General features: G+C 41.2%; 1 protein-coding gene across 1 annotated transcript in view; it reads left to right on the top strand.

Moving 5' to 3' along the window:
- cskl (c-src tyrosine kinase-like) overlaps positions 1–22,814 on the top strand; it is a 45,254-nt gene that overhangs the window by 5,974 nt on the left and 16,466 nt on the right. The window contains exon 2 of the mRNA XM_030415186.1: positions 21,066–21,149. Within this exon, the coding sequence (XP_030271046.1) occupies positions 21,135–21,149 (15 nt within the window). The 5' untranslated portion in view covers positions 21,066–21,134. The remainder of the gene's footprint in view (positions 1–21,065; positions 21,150–22,814) is intronic.

Below are 22,814 nucleotides of genomic sequence, written 5' to 3'. Positions count from 1 at the left end.
TGTCAGATGACTTCCGAGACAACCACCATCAGTTCCTGCAAATTGCAGCTGAAATTTTCTATCATCCACATAACAGTTTTGTACCTTAGGTGATCATTTAGAAATGGCATGGTGAAGAATTCCTCACCTCCCAAGAAATAAATCAACCGAAATTACCAAGTTACCAGTTATGATGTTGCCTATGGGTCTCTCATTAATACCCCCCCCCCCCCCCCCCCCCCCCCCCCCAAAAAAAAACACACACACACACACACACACACACACACATACCCAAAACTAACCGGTGATGCAAACCAGCATGACAGTGTTTTGTTATCAAATTACAGATCAGCTCGATGACATCAGTCTGCTTTTTGAGGTTGTGTGACAGCTGATTTGAATTAATGAGCAGAAGGAAACATTTCAGCTGGAGGAAACAGACACTTCCTCCTTTGAGTGGATCCATACAGAAAAGCTGATGCCTGGAGCATCTTTTCATTTGGAGGATGCACATATGATGTCAGTCTATACTTAGCTGGCATCCAGCTTACTTATGACATAATCAAATGACACTGTAGCACAGACGACATTATAAGTGCTCACCATTCATAAAGCCGTTACTGCAATTTTAGTTCTAGTTGTTTTTTATGCTCTTCTTTGATTAATCAGTGCGTAACGTATTGTTTAAGTGTGCATGACGTTATCAAAGCCAGCGTCTGGCTGTGTTTAGTGCAGGCTCAGATTGGGGTCACTTGGCAAGATAATGACCAACAACACAGATGCAGGTTTATCCTGTGTCATTGTGTTGGTCGGAAAGGACATAATGGTATAGATTTAGAGAGCTAATTAATCGTGCAACAACAGGACGCCAATATAAAAAATGTTATCATGTTAACTTTAAACCCAACATCCTCTGAATGTCACTGGTTGCAGAAGTGTTGTTTAAACCTTTTCATATGCATTAATTTCAGTGCATAGTGAGAACCACACAGCTGTTTGATATTTTACATTGTGAAATTGATCACTAAGATAATCAAATATTGGCCCAAGTAGTAGCCTAGTAGTAACCTACGTTTCTCCACTCACCAAAGATGGCAGCATTGAGAGCTGTTTTTGATACAAGCTGTTAGAGAACTGATCAAACAGGCGTCAAATGGGATAAAATATAAGACAAGAGGAATGCATGATGCAATATCACATTTGCGCATGTCACACGGCTGCTTTGATTAAATTCGCTGTTGCATACAAACACCAGACCCTTTTAATCCCATCCTTTGTGAACGGTTGACCCGAAATCTTCAGCGTGAGTGACGAAATATTCTCCATGTAAACATAGCTACTGATGGGGGGTGATTCATATTAAACAGCAAGCTTCAGTATTGTAGGTGGTTGATTAAGGATGTTTTGGATGGAACAGTGCTCCTGTAAAATAAACAGTTTGATGAAGTAACTAACGCTATCAGCATAGCACTGCAACCATCGGTTTAGGAGTCACTTCATGTTGTCGCTATGATGTTATTGCTGTCGTAAAGTACCATTTTGTTCATATTCTCATGTAAAGCGATGTCCCTGGATCAATCCAGAACACTATACAACTTATAACCATATACAGTGTCATCATTCATTGAATGATGTGTTGTTGGTAAACCCAGCACATGGAGTCTTACTCTAGTCCTTTTTAAGAGCTTGTTCCGCCTGTTTTTAGCTGTAAAATTCAGTGCATGGTCAGGATGTTTGTGCAGGTGTCCAGTGTTGATAAAGCAACACTATCTGTATAGAAAGAAGTCCAGCTTATGAATAGCTAACTTTATTCCTAAGCTTTGCATAAAATGCCAACTTAAACATGGTGTTTGATCAGCAGCTCTGCTTTACGTGTGCCATGAATTTAACCTTTCATGTTTCCAAATGATCTTGACTGAATGAACCGTTTGTTTTCAGTATTTCCCACTGGGGAAAAACAAAGATGTTTTCCACTCTTTGCCCTAACATTGCGATGTGCTTGTCTGATTAATGAGTGTGAAGGAAAACTGTGATGATTATCAACCATTGTCATCTAGTCAGATAAGATCCTGATAGCATCTCATCTTTTGTGATTAATGTATTTACTACTCGACGGTCTTAGCAGCAGCCTTGGAGTCATTTTGAAGATAATGACATTCTTGGGTGATATAAAGATATACTGTACCTCAAGATGATTGAGATTTGTAAAGTGGGTATGATTTTGCGACTGTCCCTTTTTTGAAACCTGTAGTTCAGTGGATTAGCAGAAATAAACATCACCATCTGGTTAAGTGTTACACATTTTAACTCCCCACAAGAACACCTACTGTGTCACAATATGCATAGCTCTTGTGATGTGGCCAATTTGATCCATATTTAAATTCTTTGGCGGAGAGCTTTCCTGTCTCATACAGACCGTGTCAGGCACATAGAAAGCATCAAACTGACATCTGAACCCTTGACACGAGTTTCAGAGCCAAGCAGCAATTGACTGTACCAAAGAGCCTGTGCTAATATGTCATTTGTATGTACAGCGTCTCCTCGCTGTTTACTCCTCTGTCTGATCACTCTGTCGCCCTGCGCACATCAACACCTGTGTCCTTGTTCACTGGAAGTCCTTCATTTAGGCCAGTACGGGAAGCTAAAGAGGAAGTAGAGCAGTCAGTACAAAGAATGTTATGTTTTTCTCCATTTAAAAGAGATGTAATATTCTGCTGCCATTATTGTGAATGCCCTAAAAAAAGAATACAGGATGAATCACTGATGATGATGATGATAATGACAACGAATCCTGTCTCAGCAGGGAGACTCCAGTGCTTCCTCTTTATCTGCTGTTCGACGCAGTCCAAAGTAGTTTTTGTGCAGTTGAGTCATCTGATTTACTTCAAAGATTCAGTAAACGCCTCTGCTTTAATGATGTCACTGAGACTGCTGAAGTAAAGTTACATGAATTAGGTCTACTCTAATACAGGGTTTTCTATTAAAGGAACATTTCACTTGATCTTTTCTTTGTGTTGAAATCCCTCCAGGCTCTTTTTTTTCTTTCTTTTTTAATATAAAAGCAACATCTTTTTTCCGATATTTCCAATTGGGAGATTAAACCAGAAGATCCGCACGGTACAGAGATGTTTATTGTGGTTCGTGGCCTACTTCTGGGCATGTTTCCAGCTGATGAGCCCCATGGCTTATTGAGAGATAGGTAGCTGGATAGATGCATGGATGGATGATGGATTTAGAGATGGACAGATGGATAACTATAGGCCTTATCTTATTCCATAATCATATTATCATACCCATATCATGAAATCCTATCAGAACACATGTCATCAGCCTGCTGGTACTGTGGCCCATACCCTTTAATTCACTGCTGAAAATGTTGAAAATGTAGGGAAATTGTCGATTAACGCCTACTTAACTCTGAATAAGGGTTGCAGCAAAACTTCAAAAGATGCTTTGTTGTCACTGGAAAAAGCTGGCACTATGTTCTTCATCTTTGTTTGTTTATTGAGATACTCATTAGCTGAAAAAGTCAGGCTACCTGGGGTCCACTTCAGCTGACAATGTCTGCCAGCTAGCCCTGCTCCACATGTGGGCTGTTGGCACCTGGATATTAAACATACATCAGCAGGGACTGGACAATAACTGTTCATGTGGCATATCATTATTAGAAATCCAAACAGTTGGATGTGCAGTGAATTCATTACATACACTTCACTACTGTGTAGCACTGTAGTGTGAAGCCTGTCCAGGTTTTCCCTTGCTGAAACTGATTTTAATATTGTTAGCTCATAACGCAAATATATAACCTGAGCTCTCGTCTAACCCATCTCCTCCAGTCTGCACAATTCGGGTAATTTAAAACTTCACTATTAATAGTGTGGAGCAGAAATATCAGTATGCTCTAGTGGGCATCTTTCCCTCAAATGTTATCCAGATTCTACCTGAAAAAGCAACAGTCTATTTTGTCAATTCAACAGAAATAGCATCGAGTTGAGTGATCTCTAAGTTTTTCCACTTTTATTTTCTGCTCATCTCACCTCTCACCTCTCACTCATTATTCACATTTTTAACATCAGTGTCATATTCATGATGTTTCATTTTGTACGTGAGTTGTCGCATGTGCACATTGAACCATGCCTGCAGAAATATATGTATATTAATCAGTTTGCTCTAGGCTGTCATCAAAATATCCAGTTTACTGTTGGGATTCATGCAAGTGCAAAATTAACACAATCTAACACTCCAGGGATGAATACGAGATTAGAACTTTAAAATACTGAAAGAAAATAGATTCAAACTTTTTCCTGGATTAAAGTTTTTACTGGTTGTATTATGCAAATGTTTGTATGTATCCCAGTAAAGACTTTTCCGGGACATCATGAACAGAATATTAACCAGTATGTAAATCAGGGATGTGTGTAGTGATAATTTACTGGTAACACAAACCGAACATTTCCTACTGCTGCAAAGTGAAACACAAGTCGACTTTTGAAGCAGAAGAGTTACAAGTAATGCATTGTGTTCCTCAAAAATGCATCTACAGCGCAAAACAACGCTCATTTTTGGCATTTGTTGACAGTAGATCAATTTTGAATATGTCGGGGAGAAGGTTTATTCAGTCTGTCGGAGTAATGGAATAAGAAGGAGCTGTTAGATGAAGAGATAATATTCAGGCCTGTACTGCGACTCTGCTGCTGGCCCTGCTGCTGCAGGGGATAGACGCTTGTACCAGTTTAGCATCTTACTTCACAAAATCACAGTGTGGGGCGGTCGGCAAGTAATGTCTTCGATGTGAGTACGTTCACCTTGTAACACCGGCAATACCGACCACCAGAGCAAGCCTAATGTAAATACATAGTTTCTCTCTGTCCTCTGCTCCGTGCAGGTTGTGAAAAATCAATATCAGTTTGCCACCTGATACAGGATTTCCAATGGGAAATTATTCTCACATTTTCATGAATAATTTAGTTAGTGGGTGACGTGAGAAACAGTAGCTACACTGAATTCATGGCCTTTACTCTGAGAAAGTGACTCTTTTCTTCAGTGTATTTTTATTCATCACATCTATTTCTGTCTGTCTGATCAAGTAGTGTGACAGTTTGATTCTTGGTTCTCAAAAATGTCAGTAAATTGAGGAAATGAGATTACTGCACACAAGTCGTGGTAGTGATTTACAGTTAATGCAGACAGTGTTACTCTGTTGACTTTCACTTGTTTTCTCTCAGTCGCTCATTCCCACTTATCATTCCCACAGAGACTCACATTGCCGTCTCGTAGCCACTCCGTGACTTATGCACACACATGTTCAGTCACTTAAACCCGTTTAGACTCACATATTATTATTCTGTTGCTCTCTGTCTTTGTCTCACACACACACACACACACACACACACACACACACAATGTCCAGGTCTGTGAGTAGACCACGGTGGGGTCAGCATCAGAGCAAAATAAAGCCACCGTCTCAAGTTTCTGCAAAGCTCCTTCGTGAGTCTCCTGGGAGTGTAAGAATGTACCAACCATTTAAGATATGTTGACCCCTCCCTGCATATTCTGCGACTTGTTTCAGTGGTAACCTCATTGTGTCAAGTAAGGGGCAGGGTTTGAATAAATGTTAGTGCCAAAGATTATTTTCATGGTTGTTGCCAAGTATGCTCCCTGCATTTTAACTCAGACAGGCAATCAGAAGATTATCTATTGTTATTAGAATGAGAGGCACTTCATGTTGTTGCTGTAATAGAGAACAATTTTGATTATATTCTCATGTAAAGCAATATTCTTTGGCCAATTCCAGACTCTTATGTATGTATGGTCATACAAGCTTTGTTGTTGGTGAATACAGCACTTGGCCGAAGTCTTATTCTGGACCATTTTTAACAGCTGGTGTCTGCTGTGTTTTACTGTAAAATGTAATAATACGTGGTCAGGATGTTTGCTCAGGTATCCACAGTGTGTCTGGTGCTGTTCCTTCCTACTGCTCTCTCCCAGGTGTCACCACATATTATAATAAATACACGCTATTTATAAATTAGTGCTGACACAATTACAAATTTTTTTTGCCATTCAAGGACACTTTAAAGGGTAAGAAAAGTAATTGATTATTCTTGAAGTATTTCAGTGATGAAAGTGAATAAGAATAACTGTGGCTGCAAATGATTACTTTCATTCTCAATTTAGTCTGTCGATTTATTTTTCTGTATCCAATTGCCATCACAATTAGGAGATAATATATTTAATATCTCCCAATATTAGCCCCATACGTCCAATATGCACCTTAATGAAAACTTTAATATTGCAGAAAAAGATACTTGGGGTATTTATAATCATTAAATTCCCAGTAAAGTTTGTTGTTTCAATGCTGTAATGTAATTTTAGACAATAAAGTTGATAATCACATTTGATTGATCAAATATCGAGTATCGATAGCTGATGTCTTCAAACGTTTAGTTTACTATTATAGCAGTCTAAGGATAACAGAATCTCACGTTTGAGAAGCTTTAACCAGAGAGGTTTGGCAATTTTTCTTTTTCAAATGACTTGCTCTAATTAATCTGTTATCAAGATAGTTGCTAATTAATTTTCTCTCAAATTCCTACTCTACTAATTGCTTAATTGTTAGAGCTCTAAAAATAACCAGTAGTTAGTTACCAGTAGCATTTGAGAGAACCTGACAGGGTCCCAGATAAAAACATCTTATTATATTTGGACCGGAATAACAGAACTGATCTGCCAGTGTGAAGAGTCTCAGTGCTACTTAGCAACCCTGGGATGATCTTTGGTGTGGTTTACCTTTTCAGGTGAACATACAAGCACAGTGAAAGAGAATCGTTGAATCACTTTTAATAAAAATTATGGGGGCAAAATGGGACAAAATGATCGTGATATATATGTTCCTGTGGTACAGATTAAAGTCACACGGCCCAGCCCTATTTGCACGGACTCTTTAAGGCTGTATGCTTGTCCCTGAGCTGTGATCAGGGTTATCACTGCACACAGTGTGTGTGAGGCTTTTGTGAATTTACCGAAGAAATCCCTGAACCCTGCTCTCCACAGGCAAGATTTGCGGTTGCTGCCTCTGCAAACACTGGCCCTGCACCAGGAGAAATTCTCCTCCGATACCTCTGATGTGTGTCACTGTCTACCTGGGTTTTCTCACCCACACCATTAGCATCACCTTGTAACACAATGTCCTCTTCTACAAGTGAAAACAGACTTGGAATTTGATCTCCAAATGCAAATTTTCAGCCTACACAACACTCTCTGTAGAGCGTGCACACACATACACATACAAATACTTTAACACAACTATATGTTGTGGTAGTCTATGTGAGTTTGTTCACTGTAGGCTTTTCACAGTTTTTTTTGTTTAAATTCTGTTTCAGCTGATGTTGTGTTTTGTTTTGCTGCCTGACTCCAGAGGCTGGTTTACAGGCTGTGTTTGCTGGCTTTGTGTGTGTGTGTGTGTGTGTGTGTCTGTGTGTGTGTGTGTGTGTGTGTGTCTGTGTGTGTGTGTGTGTGTCTGTGTGTGTGTGTGTGTGAGGGGGAAACGGAGATATTTTGTGCTTTGATCAAGAGAGAGGTGTGGAGTGTAGGAGAAGCTGTCTTCTAAGTGATAAGGGTAAGATGTTGTGTGTGTGCACATGATTGTGCTTGCAGGTGAATCTTTGATGTATGTGTTTTTTGATTTTAATAAGGGATTAAACTAGGGCATGTTGTATATGGAGAGAAATGACAATACATGCCTTGGTGTTTCATCAGTGACTCACACACATTCAGACAGACACACACCCAGATTTCAGACCTTCACTCATACCAGGTATCTATGCAACGCATAACATATTATCAGAGCAGCATTGCACTGATTTACATCTGTCAGGCAGTTTCTCCTTTCAGCTAATTAGGCTACATTTCTTAACCTAGACTATGAAAAGAAACTAATGACCTAGTTAACAAAGTCTCTTGGGTTGTACTATTGTGGCTGCAACGATAACTATTATTAACTGGTTATTTTGCTCAATGTTGCAATGGCAGTTTTTCACAACTCAAAAAATTGTGAAACCAAATACTTGTGTTGTTGTGTTTCAAATCTGTGTATTGACAATTCTGACAACAGGAACTTTGTAAATTCAGTAAAGTGTTGATTGAAAGCCCATAATTCCGTGATTGTTAATAGTGGCATGAAGTAAAGTAATGAGACGTGGTGTTTATTCAAAACACATTTTGTTGTTGCCCAAAATAAATCCGCAGCTCAGCACCTTTCAAGGAGAAACCTGCTTGATTCTTCAGAAAGTACCATCAGTTCACTTCCTTTCAGTTCATTAACATGCATGTTAGAATGTGCATGTGTTAAATGTCAGAAAATATATGTATGCACACAAAATCTCACTTCCTGTGTGAGAGCGCACGCATGTGGCTCAGTCTAAGCAGGCAATTGTGCCCACATCCCGCAGAGTGGAGTGCCCCACACTGTGCGCTAATGCAAGTCTGTGGTTGTGAAATTAATAATTCAGAGTGCTGGCATAGCTGGGTGGAGCCTCGATTATTCATGGTTGGCATTGGAACCGACAGATGACTGCTGTTAATATTAAGGAGCAGCACACACAGTCTTCCGCCAAGAAACCAGGCGGTCATCAACATTCGTATGTCTCTATCCTCTGTCATCTACAACCCTCTACTCCAACACATGCATCCAACTCCTCCTTTGCCCTGCCCTTGCTCTCCTGATCTTTGTCCTCTCCATCTGTGAGCATCTTCCTGTCTCTCTCTCTCTCTCTTTGTATCGTCTCCCTTTCTATATCTCCTCATGTCTCACTCTCACTCTTAACTCTTAGTGCTGATATGCAAAATGTTCCTGAACATTTCAGAGGACTGAAATGTGGCTCATATATACAGTTATTTAAAGACAATAATGGACATCGGGGCAGCTTCATTCAATGTTTTTTTTGTTTTTTTTTTCACGTTTCCTGCCAAAACGTATATGTCAGCTATTTCATGCAGTGTCTGCTAGTATGTCAAATTCATAATGTTTAGAAGTAGGGGTTAGACAATTAGGCAAACAATGGCATAAAAAGGCTCTGGCAAATTAAAGTATTCAACTGTAGGTTAAAGATACATTTTTAAAATACTAATTATCTGCTGGTTTTACATCTCTCGAAGTGTTTCAGAGGAAGTGAGATGTGCTAAAAGTAAACAGTAATCTAGTTATTATGCTACATCTTTTAGCTAAAGCACATCATTTTCAACCCCATTGTAGGTTTTTAAAGCCATTAAGGCAAAATGGCAGGACTTAAAAGCGAGCTCTGAGGGTGAGCTGATGGCAGGAATACACAGGAACGTCTTTGCCAGGAGGTGTTTGTTGAGTTAATCTTCCACCATTTGGGGGGGGGGGTTGGTCTCACTGTTGGGAGCTTGCAGGTTGCTCTTCAGTTCAGCCTCAATAGCCCGCTGGTTTGTTAGACCAGTATTGGCAATAGAGGAGGACTTTTGAAAAAAGCTTCCCTGTGTCGTCTGAACTGGCTGGTAAAGCGGCAGTTTCCCCTCTGCTTCTCCCCGATGCAGTCGATCTGAATGTGAGGGTAGCTTCAGACGTGCGCTGATATGACATTTATCCAGCACGTGAGCCACAGCTCTGGATTTCATGGCAATAACCTTGTCATCTTTGATGTAGCAGCTTATATTTCTCATTCAGGCAGATGATGATGGTAGTTTTCATGGTCTGGCTGAGCCCTGAGTCATGATAGGTCTCCTCCTCTTTGAAGAGCTGCAGCACAGATCTGAGGTGAGAGACACTCATGTAGGCTTCAGAATGTGAAGTCAGCAGGAGGATTTAGACCCTTGTGGACAGACTCCAGGTCATCAGTGTCCTGCCATGAGAGAGCCAAGTGCCTGTTTTTTCAAGAGTGAAAAAAAGTAATTTTTCAGAGATGCTTGCACACAGATTTGGAGCATGTCTGCCTTTTGGTTCGGTATTGTAGACCAGATACACCAGCTGAATGTGTCAACCTGATGATTACATCTCATTTTTCAGGAGATAGTAAAGTTATAGTTCTTCTTCTGTAATTGTGTTCTTTCTTGGGTGTCCAGGTCTGCCTTTGTCTACTTTTTTTTAGAGGCTGAATCTGCATATAGTCAATATCTAACAGAATTATGGATTTCTCTCTCTTCAGGAATCTGTGTTATCTCTATTTTGAGCCCAATAGAATTCCAATGTCCTTTGCAATTTAGATTTTGCCTCTAGCGTCCCCCTCTCAGTCTCCATTTTCTCCCTGTGTGCCTCTCCTCTCCCTCTCTCCCATCTTTTTAGTCCACTGAATCTGATTTTTCTGCATGGTGTCAGTGCTGCTGCCAGTGAATGCTTCTTTTATTTAAGAGATTTGGAGCTCCAGTCACCACTAATGCCGCTGCCATATTGTACCAGCACCCTGCTGTGGCTGCCGCTAATGACATTCTTTGTGTCTCCATCCCCGTGCTTTGCCTCCTCGTCTCCTCCTCTTCTGGTCTGAATGGAGGACTTGTCATGTGTTGCCATCAAAGGAGGACGAGAGGCAGTGAAAGCAGCAGCAAGCAGCTTTCCCCCCTTCCTCCTCACTCTTTCTCTCTCACCCCCTGGGATGTTTGAAGCCACTTCTGTATGTGTGTGTGCACATGTTTGAGAGACAGCATACATTAGGCCATGGCTGGAGAATGCGTATGCATATGTATGTAAGTGGCAGCATATATTAGGCCAGAGGGTGGTGGGCATTTTGTGTGTACTTTTGTGGTTGTGTGTATGTTGTCAGTGAGCGTTCAGTAACTTTGACAAGGTAAGCAAAGGCTGAAGTGTGTGTTTGTGTGTGTGTATCCGTACGTGTGTTCACGTGCACCTGTCAAGCGGATGGCTTGTCGGAGAAGCACCGAGCCTCCTGGACTCTCACAACCCTCTGGCTCTCAGCCCGCTTCCCCTCCGCCTCCCAACCCTCCCATTACCACTTTGGGAGCTTCCTACTCCTACCTGCCTCCACACACTGTTTCGCACTGATTCACTGCATCGCACACACAATGAATTCAATGCTAATGAATTTGGATGGTACCAAGGCATACTACCACAGACACACAAACTCTGCTGTTACTGCACTTCCTCTGAGCATATTACACTTGAATTCCTGTTATAGTCATCTCCACATACTTAACATAAAACTGTTGTATGTGATAAGCTGAGTATTTCCCAATCGGGCAAATGGGTAGTGAGGCAACTACCGTTTTTTTTTCATTGTTGCGAAATCTGCAGATTGTTATTTACATTACGGTATTTAATTAGTCTTTTTTTCCATGAAATGTGACTTCAGGGAAAGAGAAAAAAATCATTTTGTTGTACATTGTTCATTTTGTTTGTTGCAATTCAAATTGTAGGGTCTCATTCCCAGGTCATCATACCCTGACCCTTTGGGTTGGTGGCTGGGGTCCAACGCCAAACCCAAACTATATTTGACAACATGGGAATGAGACTCAACAGTCAACTATCCTTCTCCAGAAACGTGCATATTGTTGCTTTAATAGCTGCTAATCAAATAATTGTTGCAGCTCTAGAAAAATGGGAAAGATTTGGCTTCTTTGCTTAAAAAACAACTCAAATTATGAATTGACTAACAGAATTGTTAATAGCTAATGGAGTCATTATTTCTGTTTTAAATGTAGGTCCTGCTCTCTTTTAACTATAATGTAATTAAGCTAGCCTTCACTGCGTGCTACTGTAAAAAAAAAAGTTACATATGAAAGGCTTGTATTGTTTATCTTTTTGTTATAAGTATTTCTCCTTGAAGACACTTGAACCAACAAATACTTCATCAAACAAGCTTTTTTCAGTCATTTCCAATCTTTTAGATTAACCCCACGTCTGCAAGGTTACACTGCATTGTTATTGTTATTACTTGACAAGTAAGGAACATTTTTAAGGGGCCACTTTACCATGAAGTTGAGTTAAAATGAGTTAATTGGTCATCATGAAGAGAATCGCACAGTCTGTGGAAATGGTTGGATAACAATTTTTCTGTGGCTCACGAGTTGGCTCCCTTTAGTCTGAGAAAATAACTGTGATACTACCACGATAACCAGGGATCATGACAGATGCTGTTGAGTTGCATTGTGGGAAATGTATGGTCCACTGATTTTTGGAGCTTGACCCCTACCCTACCATTTTGATCATCTGTCTCTAACAAGTCCCAAAGCTTAATGAAAATTTAATGCGACATTGCTGGACTCACCCTTTTAAAATTTTTGGGTGCACATATTAAATTTTTTCTAAACCATTTATTTTTGCAGACTGGGTGACACTTAACTTATCTTTTATTTATTCATACATGTTCTTCTAAATCAAAACAGCACACACCCCTCGAGTGAATACATCCCCCAACATTGGCCAAATATAAACGAGGAAATCCTGGAAGAAAAGTAGGCAGGCTCTTTAATGCAGAGTCTCCATAATGTATGCGATGATGAAAACGACTGCAGCCTGCCTTCGCCTGCATGGATATTGAGAGGATATAAATAGCCGGGCCTGAATGAGTGTGCGCTGAGACTGGAGCCACAGCACACAGAGCTCAAACAATAAGCTGTCACCGCTACCCTTCCTCCCCTCTGCTTTCTCCAGTCCAGCAGCCTCCCAGAGCTCGAAGAGAGAGAACAGGGAAGGGGGGGTTCTCTCTCTCCCTCTTCCTTTCTTTATTCCACTTCCTGCCTCCCTGCTTTTGTAATCTCTCATCAGCGGCGAGCCCGAGCCTGACAGTCACTTGTTACGTCAGAGGGGCAGGCAGAAGGGCTGCCTGTCTACCCACCTGTCTGTCTGTCTTTGGTGGGAGAGGTTTCTCCGTCACGCTTTTCTATTTTTCTTTCAGTTAGATAAAAATAGGGGACGACGGCTTTGGATTAGACACGCACATGACTCCTTTGCTCTTCTGCAACGAAAGGATGTGATTTCTGATTTGGTTTTTTCCCCTCGCCGTCTCAGTTTAGCATTCCAGTAGGCCACCCCGGTGCTCTTTGTGGATGTTCCTAGTCACATTCAGGAGATGGTGACAAAAACGGTGTAACAAACACATTCAGACTCGAGATTCAAGTCGTCGTGTTCTCAGTGATCTCTTTACAAAAGCGAGCACTGAAAGTTGTTAGTTCAAATCCCTGAGCTGTGTGGTAAATCTGTGTCTGGGAAATGTCATCAATCTTGCATTCCTCTCCTCCCTAAACGGTTAACGGAGAGATACTTGAGCTAGGCACTTACATCTAATCCCTGTAGTGCAGCTGCTGGTTGATGCTAGGAGTCGGTGGTTGTGCTGGGCAGCATTTTCAAGTTTAAATAAATGTTTCAGACAACCTCACCCCAGAGGAGTGCATCTGACTTTCTTTCTGTTGCCGCCGAACCGAAGAGAAGAGCAGGGAAGAGAGTTTCCATGGCGCACTGAAACGGCACCTCAGCCTAAAAAAGCTGGACATGGCTAGAAATGTTTCATGTGGCAGATGGCAGAAGCAGGCACGCAGTTGTAGTGATTGAATAAGTCACAGTCTCTCTTAACTTCCCTTGATAACTTCCCTTACTCTGTGATCTTCTCCTTTATTATTTACCATCCCTTGCAGCTCTCTCCTGTCTCTCTGCTCTACTTGAGATTTCAGTGTCCCTTCCATGCACCTGCTTGTACCAGAATACTTACACAACTTTAGTTTCCTACTTGCTATAATTTAGTTCCCTCCCTGATTTCCACTGATCCATACTCAGACTATCTCATTTTTGCTGGTTTGAAAGGTTTGTCTTGGTGGTGATGTGTGGTAATGTGACTGACTAAATCACTCACAAAGCATGGCACAGCGTGTTCTCAAGGATTGTTGTCAACATTGATCTTGATGGCCACTCCAGCAAGTGTTTTTGTTGGGGATGTATTTTTAAGTTGCAGAACTGCTGTTACCATTTTTGCTTGATTACCTGACAGATGAAGGTACTTCATGATATACTTGAACTGATTTGCATTGTACTGCAGCCTCCTTATGTGCCAAGCGAAAAGGGGAGCAGCTTACACAAAATAAATGATACGGCAACATCTGATGTTTTACAAACTGGTGTGCTCGTTAGCAGTGTTGGAGCACTACGTTTACTGTCCATCTAGGAATTGCTCTTGAGAAATCTTCATGTAGTCGTCCCTGCAAAAGTTGATATAGTATTTTCACCCCTGTTTGTTTTAATATTCAATTGAAAGATCACCTTATGTACCATATTAACTTTGGTGTTGAGCGAATGTACACAAAACTATTTCACGCACGTCTAACTCCATCCCAGGGGAAACAGTGACATGATGCACAGTAAATCTTACATTTTAAAATACCATGCTCATCATCAATGTTGGTACAGCAGAATTCCCCTAAATCTGACACCTTTTTTAACACCATTATCCAAATACTGGTTCAAAGTGATGAGGTTTGTAAGATGAATCAAAGTTTAACTGGGAGAAATGACGCTATCCTTTCTCTCACTGAAATCTTTTGAGCTTGTTGGAACCGTAGTTGTGACGTTGTATTACAGAGCGGAGTTGATCACTCACAGATGATCTTTGGCCGAGTACCAACATCGGCTGCAGAAAGCAGACAGACATGTCAACAGACAGGTTTCATTTTGTTGTGTCATCAAGATACTCTACCAATAATGGCTGGTTATGATTGGATTTATTGTAGCTGATATTCTGTAAGATGTGCCCAGATCTACCCCTTTCAGTATCGAGGGATCCAAATGGAAATTTCCTGTCGATCCTGACTCCATTTTACTTTTTCTTTTGAAAGAACGCTGGTTTCATCTTGGTAGAGAAACTGTGCTGTATGGTGCTTTTGCCTCATCCCTGCACTGAACACCGTCAGTGTAATGTGATCATTGAAGCATGTGGAGGCCCAGTAGCGACTGCCTGCTGTGTTGGGAGACGGCTCAGCGAGATGAAAAGAACATGAGAGGACACTGAGGCTCGTTACATGTCTGGAGATCCAACTTCCATCTCTGGGCACATTATCTCTCTTAATCTGCACTAATTGAAGCCCACTTCCTGGTTCCCCTTACATAGATGTGCTCACACACATTAACATGGCTGCAAGTGCAGGGAGAGACACAAAGAGAGGCTGCCGTGTTGTGTGTGGCCACTTTGACATGCTCTTCTTTAAGCACAGATACAGCCACATTGTATACCATATGCTTTGTTGCCTTTTATGTCCAATACAGCCTCTGTGGTCGACTCCCCATGTCAGTGTGTCGCTGGGTAACAAAATCAAGGAGGTTAATTAAAACTTACCCTTAAATTTTCTGACACTTGGCCACATATGAGATGACTGTTCAGATCTGCTTCTTCTATTCATCTGTCAGCCTTTTGGCCTTGCACTCTGCTGTGATTTAATGAAGACATATTCTGGGTAGCCACAGGCTTTTAAAGGTTGTCTATAGTTAGGCTTCTTTATAGCTGGACTTGCACTTATCATTGGTTTGCACTCAAAATGACCTTTTGAATTTCTTTTGATCACCCTGTATTTTTCATCCACAACATTGTTACTGGAAGTCAAAGCTCAGCACAGTTTGAAGAGCCGAGTGTTCAAGTAGATGAAGGGATTATCCTGTAATTAAGCGGTAAAAATATGCCTGTTCTGTCAAAGATAGACACCAGCACTCTTACACGCTCACTAATTGCAAGTGCCTGTCTCCCCGGTTGAGTGTCTGCAATGTAAATGTGAAGCAGTGACAGAGGTAAAATGCTAATTTTTGTTGAATATCAAACACGCGTCCTCACTTTTCTACACAAATCTTTATTTGCATATTTCCAACCAGGGGTGTCATGTTTGGTCCCTGTGGACTGTGGAATCCACCTGACTCGCCTCATCATGTGGTCATTATTTGTTGGCCATCAAACAGGCCTGCTGTCAGGTAGTTAACATATGAGGAAACGCAATAAAGCCACATGTAAGTTTGTTGTTGACACTTCCATGCTGTCCAGCCTGCAGAATCTCCCCACTAAGACAGTTTTTTGTCAGCATTTACTGTTTATTTGCATTCCCAGTCGGTCACATTTCCATATTTTTGTCCCGCTTCTTTCGCTGCCAGTACGCTTGACAATACAAACTTTGTGCTGAGCCTGAGTCGGAGGTTGTCAGCCATAGCTTCACTGTACTTGTGATGCTTCCTTGTCGAGTTCCAGCATTGTTGCTGGGATGATGTCATGGTTATAAATGCAGTCTATGAACGGTTTACTATATACCAAATATGGTTAAACAGCACTGTTGATATAGATGTATGTTAACTGTGGTTATTTCAGAAGGAAGTACAGTTGTTCAGGTGTGTTTTACATCATGGCAGCTTTAGCCGAGCAGTCAGATCATACAGGAAGGCAGATGTTTATCTCTGCATCTGCACCTGAAGTCTGCTGAACATACTGTGGTTTTTATCAGATAATCGGTAAGCTATATAAACCAAAAACCAAAAACAAACATCTGACTCTGACCTGACATGAGAGACAGATGAACCGCACAGATGAACAATAGATAGAAATGACATTAACATTAAGTCTCAGGGTCACTGAGATGGCCTTGATTTAATTTAAATGCACCTCAGCCTTCCCCTACCTGTAGCCCATCCTCTGTAATCTATGACTAAGTACATATGACTGCAATTGGCAAAACACAAGTATCGATTTGAGGGTTTTACCATGGTAGAAAATACAAGTTTAAAAACTGTGTTATCGAACCAACACACAGCTTCATCACAACTATGCAGCATAAAGAATTCTTTGTGGTGCAACTTGATGAACCCGACTTGGAATCTGATAGGAATGTTGTTTACTAATAAATGTATATAAGGCTGTCCCTTGTTCGGTGTGATGGGAGCTGTTGTTTAACGCTGGCTCAGTAAATTGAATTTCCCTCAGGACAATGAATGGCATACTGATTTAAACAGCCATGTATCCTGGCCATGATGTATTGTCGCCCGAAGTAAAAGTAGACTTTTATGACCTCTGACTGATTGTAGATGTTTGTCAGAGTGCTCTCTGGGTCCAGTGTCAGCGAATAAGAGCTGGATTAGAGTGGATCATGAATTGAAAATTGTGATTTGCTACTAACACGAAGATATTAAGATAGAAAGCTCTTGACTTCATCACAATACAAATCTGACGCTACTCTATAATCGTCTGTATTGTCCCAGGATCCAGTCAGTCTCTCTGCCAGTGTCAGAGCAGTGCGTATGTCTGGGTCGTACCTCCTCTCAAATGTAACTACATAAAGTGAAGAGAAGCAAATTACACAATAAGACATGTGTGATTAATCTCTGCTTAGAAAGAGAGGGCTATGGCAATCAGAGAAAGAAATGAGTCATATCATAACTACATCATATCTTTTAAAGGAGACACATTTGTCACTTTCAGAGTTACTGATTAATCATCTATAATTTAAACCGTCTTTTAGTATTTCTCTTTCAAGTAAGTGAACCAGCTGCAACGTTCTGCGTCACTGCCCCCTCTCCCCTTCAATGATGGATTTCCCCCTGATATGTGAGGTTAGGAGAATTTTTAATCTTTACAGCAAACTCAATTGAGCTGGAAGAGACACCTTTGACCGTTTGCTTTCCAAAACCTGTTTGACTGCTCCATACAGTTCTGCTTTGTGGCTCACAGTTTCAGGATTCTGGATGATTATGTAGTATAGAAACAAAAGTTGGCTTTATTCTCAAAGCATATTAAATATGGCTTAGAGGCTCAGAGCAATGTAATATTAATAAGGTGAAACAATCATACAGGACGGCAGATTCGCTTTTATCGCTTTCTTCTCGATTCATCAAACCAGCTACAGAGCAGCAGGTTACAGCACAGAGAAGTGTGCCGACAGTTTAAGTAGAACACATTACTTGTTATGATGAAAATGTCATATTAGACACGAACAGAAGTAATATTACTGTCATCTGGCACTGATGCGACAGCCGCCTTTGATGTAGCACTTCCCGGTGTGTTGCCATGATGCTGTCACCAGCAGCTCTTGTTGCACAGACGGAGAAAATGAAGAGGAGGGGAGTGGAGAAGGAAGCAATTTCCACTCGTTTGGCACATCTGGTTAGAGTGAAGCTGGAGTCAACTACAGTGTATGCTTTCATGTGTGACCTTGGCGTATGAAGAGCCATACACTGCGGTGGGACTGTTTATTAATCAGATTTTAGTGTTGGTGTCACACACTCAGCTGGTCTCTGATCATGGATGGAATACAAATGACATCCGCTGAAAGCTTTCCCTCGAATTCAAGCGTACCCACGCAGCAGGTGAAAACCCTTGTGCCATGTAGCATTGCTTATTTTATGTTTATATGTAAGGCATCAAGTCAGGAGGAACAACTCACTGCTGCAGTGACAACTTTACCAGAATTGTAAAACTGTTATGCAGTATCTTGACTTCCTGGCTCCTATTTTGTCTTTTGACCACGAAGCTTGCTACAGTAGTCAGTGTTACTGCGGTGTTACTAAGTACACTAATTATATTACTTACCCACCATGCTACAGTCTGCTCCACGCAGCAGCACAGTTCCAGCAGAGAGAGCAGAAGTCACATTTCACTTATCACTAGATGAGTGTACGGAGAGTTGACCGACAAGATGATGGTGGAGAATTTGTTGTTAATTTGTCCTCAAAATTTCAGATATTAACGTCAATGAGGGAAAAGGAGATGTGAGGAAAGTGAGCATCTTTTGCCTGCAGTTATCAGTATTTTTTACCTTCAACTCACTTGTTCAGTTCTTATTGTCCTTCTCCTCAGTTGAATGTTTATTTCTGTGTAAATACACTGAGCATTGTAAAACCGGACTCAGATTCTGTACACATACTTGGCCAATAAAGCCTGATTCTGATTTTGACAGATATTGTGGCTGCAGTATGAGCCAGAATTATGCAAAGGGTTTCTTGGATGTTCAGGACAAATTTCAACCCAATCCAGTTTTTAAAAAAAGCATTTGGCAAGGCAACAAATAGCAGCTCTCGCTATTTGGATATTGCACCCGGCCATATTGCAGTTATAGTAATGTTTCGATTAATTATTCAGCCCTAGCGACCGCTAGTAACTGTAGCAACATGCCAAAACACACGTTGCCCATTTATTTATTTTTCCCAATGCAGCGCCATTGTTGGTCTGCACACAGCCTTGGGCTTCTACAAAGACACTCAACAAGTGTGACGTTCACTAAACAGTAACATAACACCTGGAGGAGTAGTACTACTCACACCTCCTCTCTCAGCATCAAACACGTGCGGTATCACAATGCATTCATTTTCACCACGGGTGTTGGAACCTTATTGTTCTATGCGAGAAACTCAATGAAGTGTTGGTATCCAAATGCCGACGGTCTGCTTTGGAAAATTGAATTGAAGAAGAACTCTTTTCACTGGCAGTCTTTACACAGCACCACTCGACTACCCTGAGGAGAGCGATGTGAGCAGTGCGATGCTGAAGCTCTTGAATAGCTTGAAGGCATTCTTGAGCACTGGAGAGAGATAAGAATAGCGCTCACTTGTCTCTCCTCTATTGGCTCGCTAGCGTGGCTGTGGGTTGGTGAGCCGCGCTGCTCTGTTCCAGCAGCACCGCTCTAGACGCAAAGAATGGCAAAGGGAAAGAAGCGGGTGCCCTCTGGGTGCAGCAGAGCAGCTCGGCCTCGGATATATTTGGCTCTGTCAGTTTGCATACAGATCTGCAATGGTCTGCAATTAGGCTCCTTCCTGTTTCAACACAGGATATGGAAGTGCTGTGAAGCTTGGCCATAGATGCTCAGGGAGCATGCGAGCCAGTAGCCCGGCCCTCTGAAGGAGATGCATCATTTTCATGGCTCTAAAATTACACAGAGCACTGAGTTACTTTGTAAGTGGAAAACAACTGGCGTACGCTTGGGGGACAAAATGTTACTTTCCATGAAACAGGCTGAATCACAGTGAAAGCTTTGGGCTCTTATGAGTTGTATCCACGTCAGACATGAGGGGAAAATCAAATGGAGGGGAGACCTAACAAAAAAACACATTTTTAGCTTGAATATTTAAGTCCTAATTTTGTTTTCTGTGTTTATTGATCTCCTCTGACATGACACTGATGTGGGTGTAGTCAGTCTGAACGAAGGCAGTGACCAGAGTGCCCATGCTCGCATTGAACCCCAACTCTAACCCCGCCCTCCCTCATACGAAGCACTGGAAAATATGCGTCAGCTACTTCCTCCTTCTCCCTCCCATTTCAACTTCCTGTTCTCTTGGCCGGTCAGAAGCGAGATGCTTTGAATGGAGGCCAGTGCGAAAGGCCTTATTCATTTACTGTTCTACCGGCAAACTTGTAATATTTAGTATGCTGATACAGATTCACTGTTGTCCGGAATTGAAACTTTTTAAGGCCACAGACTTGGCGCACGCCCATCCGCACTGACTCCTTTTTGTACTCCTCACGCTCGTCTCCACGCTCCCTCTGCTCCCCCTTCTCTCTCTCGGCAGCTCACTCTCTCTCCTTTTTCTCACTATATCAAGGTCACCTTTGAAAGACTAGTAATTTGCTGCCAAGACACTTAATAGACTTGGCTAATACCAGAGAGCCTCTTCCTCTCATTTATGGTTACAGGATTTCAGATTTTGCATCCAATCTGTATAATACTTCCAGCAAACCTAGATAATTAAAGAGTTAGAAAGTGTCCTTTAAGCTTGCAGCATATGTTTTTGCTATCCCTTTTTCAGCAGCTAACTTTATTTGTCAAATTAATGAAAATGGCATACATATAATGAAGGTATTTTTGTCATTATGGCCCTCACATCTCTTCGAACTGTTTGCAGACACAGACACCATGTTCTGTGTTTATACCAGTTGAACTACACTCCCCAACTTAAGGAGAAGCATAAACAGAGGTAAAAAACAATGTCTTGTAATTTGAGAGCCAAACAATTGGAGTGGTCATTCTTCTTCTGCACGCCTGGAGAGAAAAATGTTGTGCGGATTATGCTTCTCTGTGACCTACTTTTTGTGGATATTTCACAGTGTTTCCGCATTTAGCCCATAAAGTCATCAGATTATTGATTATGCCTTGTTTTGTTCTTACAGCTCTGATGGTACCAGCTGAACAGTGACCGCTACCTGCCTGAGGACACCTGCTGCCCAATTCCCTTCATCATGTCTGGGATGCACGTAAGTGAAACACACATTGCATTTTTTCACATATAACATCCGGTGGAACAGGTTCCTAAGTGTGCAAATTAAGATACCATCCCTTTTATGTTTCTTACAATTACACGCATCTCAACAAATAGTAGATAATAATCAGCATCTGTCGGTGCTGGCTTCTTACATTAGCAGCCACACCAGCAGAACGAGGTCAGGAGGGTGTGTTTCTGCAACCTGGTTCCATTTTTAACTGTGATATTGCAGATTTTTAAGATATAAACAATGTAAAATAACAGCAAATACCATCAGTTATGAAGAAGCCATAAGATAAAAGTGCATTTTAAGGAGAGATACTGAGATCGTCTACCTGAGATCCACAGCTGGAGGGGCCTGGACAGCAAAAGCCCGGTCATCTTTGTTCACGAGTCGGAACCATTACCAAAGCCCTGCCAAAGGCATCTCAAGCAGGATCAAATGAATTAGCAATTCACAGATATAGGCATAGACATGTAAATATATGTGCAGTTCAGGGTTCCCCTCTGATTCACCAGTACAGTCTTGTCTTCCCGGTTAATATTCTCCATCACAAGCTGTCAGATGTTATTACTGTTGTTTTATTAAACATGTTGACACACGGTTCATTGATCTGCTGAAGGTTACTTACATGACTGATCTTTTTTTATTGTGTAACTCTTCCCAGAATCATAGAACAATTTAAGAATGTCGTCTTTGTTGGCTCATGTAATGTCCTCTGCCACTCTTCTCAAAACTGGTACTTCCCAATTTACTATGAATCTGCAACCCAGACCGCATTTCATTCAGGTGAAGTCATCCTTCAGAAGGGTAAATCGAGGAAGTAACCGCAACTTAACAGTTTCATCGCCAATTAATCAGCCAGTTTGTTCGATGAATTGCTAGGTCTGTAAAATTTGTCACATATCTTTTAAAAGCCTTGTTTTATCAAACAAGTTATCCAAAACCATTCCAATTTAGTTTAGAATCATATAAAAAGTAGAACAATTCGAGTTTGCACAGGCTGGAAAATGAGATTTATTTGTGTTTTTGCTAAGTAGCGATTGAAATTGATGGTGAATACATATTATTTTGTAATCAATAGATTGTTTCAGCAATATGTTGCATGCAGTGTCACCACAGATGCTGAGAAGATCAGTAAAAATATGCACCATTTTATGATATCAAAATGTACTGAAATACAATAAAACTGTAATATGTGTCAATTTCACAGCAACTACTTGAAAGAATTAAAGTTAAGTAACATGCAAGCACTTACAGAGATGTGTGCATACTGTACATGAACATGCAAGGAGATCTGTGCGAGACACCGAGGTGCTGAAATATCTGTAGTAATGTATTAATGCACACAGCTGGTGCACACACATCCATCAAAGTGTCTGGCTCAGATTTAGTGGTTTTCTATTACCTAGCCGTCTCAGTGGTTAAACTAAGTGCTAGCCTCAGAGGTGGATTACTTTCCCTCCTGCATCCGCTGCCTTAACATGTCCTTATTGATTCAGATTGAGTTGTCTGTCTCACAACAGTGCTTCTCTACAATCAGGTGAAAATTTCAGGAAGAAAAATTCAAATATCATCATCTTTTCAAAATCGAGGCTATAATCCAACTAAACCCGTTTGATTCGCTACCAACCTTGCGGAGGTTAAATCACATTA

The sequence above is a fragment of the Sparus aurata genome, chromosome 4 (assembly GCF_900880675.1).
Source record: "Sparus aurata chromosome 4, fSpaAur1.1, whole genome shotgun sequence".
Lineage (NCBI taxonomy): Eukaryota > Metazoa > Chordata > Actinopteri > Spariformes > Sparidae > Sparus > Sparus aurata.
The sequence above is the reverse complement of the archived record's forward strand: the minus strand, read 5'-3'. Positions and strand labels throughout refer to the sequence as shown.